Source organism: Chiloscyllium plagiosum, chromosome 18, assembly GCF_004010195.1.
Source record: "Chiloscyllium plagiosum isolate BGI_BamShark_2017 chromosome 18, ASM401019v2, whole genome shotgun sequence".
In the NCBI taxonomy this organism is placed as follows: Eukaryota; Metazoa; Chordata; class Chondrichthyes; order Orectolobiformes; family Hemiscylliidae; genus Chiloscyllium; species Chiloscyllium plagiosum.
This window is the reverse complement of record NC_057727.1, coordinates 15,365,663-15,375,181: the sequence shown is the minus strand read 5'-3', so window position 1 is coordinate 15,375,181 and position 9,519 is coordinate 15,365,663. Positions and strand designations below refer to the sequence as shown.

Sequence of the window (9,519 nt, the reverse complement as noted above, 5' to 3'; positions counted from 1 at the left end):
ATTTCCCCCCCCCCCCCCTGCCCCATCCCTCCTCTTTGGGCTTCTGCTTTACTGACAGCATTAAAATAAATAGTGTTAGATGTGACCATCCTTCTGCTATGAGTTTTATTTTGGGGGTAGGGTGGGACCATATTTGTGAAAACCATACTGATCGTAAGTGGGAAGTCTTTATGTTGAAATATTTTGATATGAACATGCTCCAAACTGCATGAGTGTAATTATACTCATAAGGAGATGCTGGTGACCATAGAGTCCTGGTGCCTGATTATTGTGCTTGGTTGTGGTAGGAAAGTACTGTTATCTTCAGTAGCCTGTCTAAACATGTGTGTCTCTTCTTGCTGTCTGTACTTGGGTGTATTGGATGAATATACAGGCTGGCAAATTCCCATTATGGTACACATTTTCATCATCCTGGAGTGGGTCTTGATTCAACCTTGGTGGCTTTGTAACCTGGTTGAGTTTTGCTGTCTTAAGGAACTGTCACTTAAGGCCTATGTGACTTGTCTTTTTGCCAATTCGATGCTTAAGCTTTTCCCCTCAGCATTACAAATTGACACTGGAAAATCCACATTAGTATCCTCTTGATTCTGTATTGTATTAGTTTATGATAGGCCAATAATTCATAAAAAGAATGAGGTTGGATTTGTGCTTTTTATGTGCATAAAACATTGCAAGTTGCTGGTAAGTGTCTTTTGCAATATACTCAAAATGCTTCATAACCAATTAATTGCTTAACTGTAGATCTGGTTGCAATGTATCCAAATGGCTGCAATGTTTTCAGGCAGTAACTTCCTAGATAACCAATAAAGCTGTTTCTGCAGTGTTTTTGAGAAAGACAGAGTGGCTCTCTCCCTTCCCTTTCCATAGGCATTGTCTCTGTCTACCCAAGAGGGATTGGTTTAACATTGAATCTGCAGCAGCTTCTAATGTGCAGCTGTTTGAAAGTATTGCACTGATTCGCTAGATGTGCTCAAGCCATGGAGTGGGTTTTTAGTTTGATAAAGGTAACGGCACCAACTGTAAATCAAATAATGAGTCAAATAAATTGAAAGGCCCTTTTATATTTTTTTTAAAAAAAGCATTTCCCAGTGGGCAGCAATTACTTAAAGTCCAAATTCTTCATGTTTATATCATCAGTTCTGATGACTGATCACCCTCTGGAATCATTAGCTAGTTCTCTTGATGCATATGCTGCTTAACCTCCTGAGTGCTTTCAAGTAATTTCTACTTTTATTTCTATATCTACAATACTTTTTTTTAAATCTCAGAGCTTACTTATGACACTTTTATTCTGTTTGTATATTTATTTTGTTTTCTTTGTTTGTGTGTATATATAGGAGGCAAGAAGAAACCACTGAAACAGCCTAAAAAATCAAATAAGGCAATGGATGAGGTCTGTAATCTTTTTAATGCGTGATCACTGGTTCTGAATTTGCCAGAAGTTGAAACAGTGGCATGATGTTTTGCAACGATGAGCTAGTATTGTAGCCCATTGCAGATTGTGTTTTCGTCAGTTCAACATTTATGCCGCCTAACCATGTCAGTGATACCTTTTGGTACAAATGTAGGTATTGGCAAGAATAACCATTTCAACAATGATCACCCAAGAAAGACTGCTTGTAGCATTTTGTCATCTACTCACATGCATGCGTAAGAGATAGGAATTGGAGTGGACCCTGGCCCTTTGAGTCTACTACACTATTTATTGGGACCCTGATCTCTCCTCTACTCTCATGCACTGTCCTCCTGTTTCTTTAATTTCTTCCTTTTGCACCTTATTGCAGGATCTGCCCTGTACACTCTGTTCTGAGAGACTGACATTGATCACCCCCTGAAAGGGTCGCAATTTGATAGTGTGTACCTAAGCATTTATGGTTTAACTGTTTTGGGTTTACCCTTATACCCTCTTGATCTGATGAATATCTGTGATTTTTTTTCTTTATTTCACTTAAGGTCAGAATTTTTATTTGTTAATTAAATTGGTTCTTTGTTCATTGCAATACCTATTGGGTTTGGCTGTAGTGTTTGCCTTGATTGACTGCTCCAGAAGAACAGAGCAGTGCAGTATTTCAGGAGAATGAAGTTATAAACCACACTGAATGTGGTGACTGAAGTAGAATTATACATAGTATATTGAACAAAGTTAGCATCTCTTAAATGTCTTTATTTAAGCACAACACTAAATATTTACCAATAGCCTTGATTGACTGTGAGAACTTGTTTCTGTTTAAATCTTTTTTTAAAATAACAACTTTCTGCTCAAGTATTGAATATATTGTGGCAGTTCTATAGGATCAACCAATCGATCGTTTTGCTTGAGATATTTTTCCATTCTAGAACATCTAAGTGACCTCTTGTAGAATCATCACAGAAGTAACAGTAATTGATATGACTAATGATTAGCATGCAAGTTAGCCCTGGGGCTATTGCTGAGTCCACTGTTCTTTTCATAATGTTAATATTGGATATTGTGATCCTCATTGGTCAAATAGGTTGCTGATACTTGAGTTCAGACATGAAGATGGGCAAGTTGGATGAAGTATTACAGAGAATGACCCAAAATTGACATTGAAAGCTTGTTTCTGCAGAGGTTTCTTAAAGTTTACAATGATGTATAACTGGAAGTTCCAAATAGTCAAGGCATAAGCCAAGTAAGAGCTGTCAATAATGTGTGTTAACACTCAGTTGGGGATTTGGGCTCTAAAGAATGCAGTGGTCATAGATTTATAGAGAAGATCAAAAATGTTAACTGTAGTAAGGGTGTCAAGAGATATTTTGTAGCTTGATTCCTCTAAATGCGAGAGGATATCTGGTAGAATTTGGGAAAGGTAAGAATTTAGAGAATGAATGATCAACAAAGTAAGAACTTCAAGTCTGAGATGAAGGCGTGGGTAAGTGTTGTTTTTTTGTGCAAAGAACGAGTTGTTAATTTTAGCTGAGTTGCATTACTTTATAGCTGGCATTATCAGAATTTGATAAAACACAACCTGAGTAACATTCTTATCTGCACAGGATGATATTGCTTTCAAACAGAAACAGAAGGAGGAGCAGAGAAAGCTTGACGAGATGAAAGCAAAAGCTACAGGCAAAGGACCACTCAGTGAGTAACCTGATTGTCATGAGTTTCAGAAAACGTCATAATAATTTAAATGATTCACTAGCAATTAACTCTATTAACTCAACAGCATATGACGGATGAGGAAAGTGAGCCTCTATCCCATAAACCCATTGAGGATGGTGCTCTTTCCCCATGGACAGGAATCTATGAATGTTTTGTTTTCACAAGGTTCTGCAATGCTGTTTTGAAACCCCTGGTAGCAAGGGTAGTCAAGCAATACCTTCAACAGTTTAATAATGGGCCTGTTTGGACTGAACATTGCGAGAGATAATTCAATATGAAAGAGAGTCCAGTTGATCATGATAATCCAACCCAACATCCATATGGTAAATTGTGAGATCTCAATGCTGGAGCTGTTTTTGATTTGGTGAGACAGAGATAGACTAAGGTAAATATTAATCCTCATTTGATTTTGACCCTGGTTTGACCTCCTCTTGTGGATCAGTTTCTGAGGATGCAAGGCAGCAACCTTTTGGTTTTTGGGGCATTTTAGAAAAAATATTCAATTCTCTAAATGGCTAATGTAATATCCCTATTGAGGATGGCAAATGTGTAGGTCAGTTAGCCTGAGCTCAATCATCGGTAAAAGTTTAGATTCCAGTATAAAAAGAAGATTGCAAAGTACTTGAAGGTGAATGGTAAAAAGACTGAGTAAGCAAAATTTCAGGAAGAGATGGTCATGTCTCCCAAATCTATTAGAATTCTTTCAGGAGGTAACAAACAAGAGAGTCAATGGATGTGATCCATTCCAAATAACTAATCTGAAGCCCACATCCTAGATCAGGATTTTCTTAGGGTTAAAATGTAGGTTCAGTTGGCAGTTGTGAAGGGAAATGCAAGGTTAGTATTAATTTGATTAGATTACCCACAGTATGGAAACAGGCCCTTCAGCCCAACAAGTCCACACTGATCCTCCAAAGAGTAACCCACCCAGATCCATTCCCCTACCCTATATCTAGCCCTGACTAATGCACCTGACACTATGGGCAATTTAGTTTGGGCAATTCACCTGACCTGAATACAAAAGCAGAGATGTACTGCTGAGGCTGTGTAAGGCTCTGCTCAGACCTTGTTTGGAGTATTGTGAGCAGTTTTGGGCCCTGTATCTAAGGAAGGATATGCTGACATTGAAGGGGTCCAGAGAAGTTTCACAACAATGATCCTTGGGATGAAGGTCTTGTCATAATGAGCGATTGAGGACTTGAGGTCTGTACTCATTGTTTAGAAGGATGAGGGGGGGGGGGGCTCATTGAAATGTACAAAAAACTGAGGTCTAGATAGTGAATGTGAAGAAGATGCTTCCACCAAGGAAGAGAGACTAAGTACGCAAGGGTATTAACTCTGAGTCAAGGGCCAAGCCTCTAGAACTGAGATCAGTTTCTTGAGCCAGTGTGGTGAATCTGTAGAACTCAGCCTTCAGATCGCTCTGTGACACTGAGTCACTGAGTGTATTTAAGACACAGGTAGTTAGGTTTTCGATTAGTAAGGGGATCTAAGGTTGAGATGAAGCTATGAGAGCTGGGTTGAGAAGCATGTTATCCATGATTGATGGGCTGAGTGGCCTAATTCTACTCCTATGTTTTATGGCTTTCCCTGTTCTGTCTAGAGTTCTTCCATCTTCCCCCTCCCAGCAGAAGGTGTTTCTCTGTGTAAAATGCTTCACTTCTAGATTTACAAATCCTCTATCTATTCTACAGAGGAGTTGTAAGTTACTCGCAACTTGCAATGCAGTTAGGAAGGGAGTTCAAGGATTTTGAATCTCCTCTGGTTAATTGTTTAATTGTCAACTGCCATTCATGATGAGATGTAAAAGATGGGACAGCTTTGGCTTGGCTCAGTCTAGGGTGCATTGTTGCCTTACACAACAAGAGAGATGTCCACTTGGTATGTCTGGTGCAGTTCCTGGCATGCTATCCTAGGCATCTCATTGGTTCTGTCATTAGATTAGATTAGATTTTTAGATTAGATTAGATTAGATTACTTACAGTGTGGAAACAGGCCCTTCGGCCCAACAAGTCCACACTGACCCGCCGAAGCGCAACCCACCCATACCCCTACATTTACCCCTTTAACCTAACACTACGGGCAATTTAGCATGGCCAATTCACCTGACCTGCACATCTTTGGACTGTGGGAGGAAACCGGAGCACCCGGAGGAAACCCACACAGACACGGGGAGAATGTGCAAACTCCACACAGTCAGTCGCCTGAGTCGGGAATTGAACCCGGGTCTCTGGCGCTGTGAGGCAGCAGTGCTAACCACTGTGCCACCGTGCCGCCCACCAATTAATAAGGGAGTGAGGAGCATGCCAGGCCTTGAAATTATGGATTGTGGTCGAATAAAGTTCTGTGGTTGTTCACTTTACAATGCCTCAAATGCACAGTAATGAGGTGTCACAACTGCTCTAAATATATCTCATTTGTCCTGCTGGTAGTGCCTTGCAGCACAATTGGATGCATGTCCTTGGTTTGGATCTCTTCTATCTGCACTCTGGTAGACAAATGTATCTGTGACAGATGGATTTTGAAGGATGATATCAAGCAAGTCTTGCCTCTGGTTCCCTCGCCAGCTCATGTAGGTCAGCGCAGCAGACAATCTTTTAGGTTTCAGTCAGCAGTAGTGCAGCTGAGCCACTCTGTGCTAGACAGGACAGTTTCCACCCAGAGTACATTGTTCCTTTTTCTAAATGCAGAGCTTCTTCCAGGTGATGTTCAATATGGAGTACTGATTTTGCCGCAGCCTCAGCTGCTAGGCAAGAAAACCTGCTAATACCCCTCACTATGATACCATGAGACTGTGTCCAAAGTCAGTGCTGAGGACTCCTTCCTGACTGTGTAGCACTGCGTTGCTACTTTTAGTACCTCTGTCCTGCTGCCTGTACAGCCTAGCCGGTGATCTCTTTGAAAGAGTTTGGGCCATTGGTTGTAAGGTCGGGGTCTGTGCATATGACTGTTTGTTTGGGTTGGTGTTTGACTAGTGTGTGAGACATCCCTCCCAGTTTTGACACAAGTTCCCAAGTGTCAGGTTGTTGAAGGGTTAACAAATCAGGACTTGTCTTTGGCTTAGCTACTGCAGCAATGATAAAGGTGGTCCATCAAGTTTTATAGATTAGATTACTATTAGATTAGATTACTTTACAGTGTGGAAACAGGCCCTTCGGCCCAACAAGTCCACACCGACCCGCCGAAGCGCAACCCACCCATACCCCTACATTTACCCCCTTACCTAACACTACAGACAATTTAGCATGGCCAATTCACCTAACCTGCACATCTTTGGACTGTGGGAGGAAACCGGAGCACCTGGAGGAAACCCACGCAGACACGGGGAGAATGTGCAAACTCCACACAGTCAGTCGCCTGAGGTGGGAATTGAACCCGGGTCTCTGGCGCTGTGAGGCAGCAGTGCTAACCACTGTGCCAACGTGCTGCCCACTGATTATAGATTAGACTTTTGGAGCAGTTTTTGAAGAATAGCTTGATCTGAGTTATTGCTGTCACATGTACTGAGGTACAGTGAAAAGCTGGGATAGGTGATATTGTTTGCTGACCTGTTCAAACTGAGTGTAGATTGTATTGAGCTCATTGGGTAGAGAATTACTGTTACCCACAATTCTGTTTGACTTCACTTTATAGTCCGTTATGTCATGTAAGCCATGCCACAAACAGTAGGTGCCAATGTAGTTAGTGTGGGTCTCAAGCTTAGTTTGGTACTGCCTCTTGCCGACACTGGCCTTCTGAAGATCTTACCTGGATTTCCTGTATAGGTCAGAGTCACCCGACTTGAATGCCTCAGTCCTGGTTTTTCAGGTGTGGGGTTGGAATAACAGACCGGACGTGCTTTCTGGTAGAATATTAGTGAACCTGATACGTTTCATGACAAACCAATCCTGAGCCATGAGAATTCTCTTGGTAGCACTGAGTAATATTGTCCCCAAAATGTTATCTCATCCCAAAAGGGCAGTGTTCAGATTGCTGCAGTTGAGTTGGTTTGATGTGTGGGTGGGATTGGGCTGAGTTGTAATGTTCCAATGGTAGAACCAGGTTCCAATGACCATCTTGTGCTCCATGTGTGATGTGTGTCACTGGTGAGCTATTTGTGGCCAACTGATTGCACTGGAGTACCCCAGTAATGAGTAGGAAAATGGGAACAGGGGAAATGATTGGGGGCGGGGGAAGAAAAGAACAAACTGTACCAAGGCTTCCAGTTTACACAATCTGTTTTTTTTTTTAATTCTTTTGCAGGTTCTGGAGGTATTAAGAAATCAGGCAAGAAATAATGAGGAACACCAGAATGTCAAATGTGCTGACGTTGCATCACTTCTCTATCTCCAGAGGACAGAAGATTAATACGCATCCCCTTTTAGTGATCTTCTGTTTACATTTCTGCCTTACCTGTAAATTGTATATTTGTTTAAAATGCCAATAAATTCTCTTTCCTGTTTTCTAAGTGTCTGTCAATGAGGTTTCAATGGAATATAGTTGTGGTTTTAATATTTTCTCTTGAACTGATCTCTTTAAACAAGTAGTCAGCAGTGTAGATACAAACTTGTGCTTAACGTTGGGTTGTGGATGAACCATTATCCAGCCCAGTTAGAACAGGTATATGAGCCACTGATAGTAACCTTCAGGCCTCTTGGGAAGGAGCAAGTGTTTAATATGCCTCAATGGCAATTCTTATCCATTTTCAGAAGGTTGGGTGATGTGATTCAAAACTTGGGTAAAATACCAGCACTGGACCTGAAGAGTTGCAGGGATTGATAATATTTGCTGTTGACATTAATCCTGGAAGGATGCAAATACTTAGCACCAAGTGAAAGGTGGCAAGGAAAAATAATGTGGTTATCATCCAGAGGGAAGAGCATTGCAGTTTTGTATAATTCTTTGTGGTGATTAAATATGTTGTGAATAAATATTGGATTGCCTTATCAGAGTTACCTCCTTTTGAATTGCATTAGGCATTTATTTATTTATGCAGAGTTTTGTTTATTCAGTAAACACAAATTTTGGAGGTTTTTCACCTGATTTCAAGGAATTTGTAAAATTGCTACTCAAACTAACAGAATTGAATGCCATATGCAGACATTTTTTAAAGTTTGAGATGTGCTCTGGGCCTATACATAGTTCATCATCATGTATTCCTGGACATTTTTGGAGAATTTAAATGTGTACCAGTAGACCTGGCAAGTGTATAAAGATGTTGGAAGTACTCAGATTAAAGTATATTTACTTTAAATTTAGTTACATTTGCTTAAAGCTGCACTGTTTTTATGGTTGTATTAGAAATGTTGATGTTAATTCTTGGAAATAAATTGATTGCAGAATGTTTTTGAGTGCTATTCCTACACTGGTTTGAAGTTTGCCATTGGCTGTTCACTCTACTGTGACATTGAGTAATGGAAGTTGTTGTCATCGTCGTTTTCCTTCTCTTTAGTGAATTTTATGCCAGTAATGGTAGTGTTGATGGTCTTGAAGGTTTCCTCTAATTTGCTTTGTTTAGCCATTCCTAGATGTCTGAGTGAACAGCCAAAGGGAACTTCAAGCCAGCGTTTACAGGAAGCTGCATTAGAACGTTATTTCAACGAGCCACCACACACTGCAGCATATAGGAACTACGAAGAACAGAGGAAAATCACCTTACGGTGTATTCAAAAAGGATGGGTATCAAGGAAAGTACGTCCTCTCAATGGCAAAACATGTCCAGAAACCCTAGCCACTCTCCCCTAGATCCGAAAGGACTGCCAGACTACTTGGACCTCTTGGCGTCATGGTAGCCCATCAACACGCTAAAGCAGCAGCTAATGAACTTGAAAGACCCTCTGCAGACAACAAACAAAACTAATGTTATTTACAAAATACCTTGCAAGAACTGTAGCAACTATTATATTGAACAAACAGGCAGAAAACTAGCCATTAAGTTGCATGAACATCAACTAACCACCAAAAGACATACATAGAGATCCAGTTGGAATGCCATAACAAACACAATGACTGACTTGGATCCCATTTACCACCCCCTGAGAAAAAGAACAGGAAATGACATCACCAATCCAAGGAAACCTAAATGCGTAAATAGAAAGCTGGCCAAACCACCAGTGCTTCATCTGGAGGCTCACTGATGTTATCTAGTATGGTGATGAAACCTTCCAGCTTAGTGAGCAAACCTACATCCAGAGCCTCAACTTTAGCTACAAATGTTCTCAAAACTCACGACCTTATTTTTGTCTGAGATTTTATATCTTTCTAGTGACCCCTCAGCCTCCTCCACTCATGAAAATAATCCAAGTTTGTCTCACCAATCCTTGTAAATCTGCATCCTCTCCAAAGCCTCCACATCTTACAGTTCTGGTCACTGAATTGCACCCGGTAATCCAAATGTGACCTGACCAAAGTCGTACACA

At 40.8% G+C, this 9,519-nt stretch overlaps 1 protein-coding gene across 2 annotated transcripts; it reads left to right on the top strand.

Moving 5' to 3' along the window:
- Positions 1–83: 83 nt before the first annotated feature.
- tma7 (translation machinery associated 7 homolog) lies at positions 84–7,568 on the top strand. 2 transcript variants are annotated; one of them, XM_043707753.1, is made up of 4 exons: positions 84–153; positions 1,338–1,393; positions 3,013–3,100; positions 7,364–7,568. In XM_043707753.1, exons 1-4 carry the CDS (start codon positions 99–101, stop codon positions 7,396–7,398), a joined length of 234 nt encoding a protein of 77 aa, XP_043563688.1. In that variant the 5' UTR covers positions 84–98; the 3' UTR covers positions 7,399–7,568. The 2 variants fall into 2 exon arrangements, with proteins under 2 accessions (XP_043563688.1, XP_043563689.1); XM_043707754.1 differs by lacking the exon at positions 84–153 and adding an exon at positions 220–283.
- The last annotated feature ends 1,951 nt before the right edge of the window (positions 7,569–9,519 follow it).

What these genes read in the sequence shown, in the direction of transcription:
- tma7 (XM_043707753.1), top strand. Translation starts at nt 99, where the DNA reads ATGAGTTTTATTTTGGGGGTAGGGTGGGACCATATTTGTGAAAACCAT. An exon ending in TTGTGAAAACCATACTGATC is followed by an intron (nt 154 to 1,337) that starts GTAAGTGGGAAG and finishes GTGTATATATAG; the next exon opens with GAGGCAAGAAGAAACCACTG. An exon ending in TACAGGCAAAGGACCACTCA is followed by an intron (nt 3,101 to 7,363) that starts GTGAGTAACCTG and finishes ATTCTTTTGCAG; the next exon opens with GTTCTGGAGGTATTAAGAAA.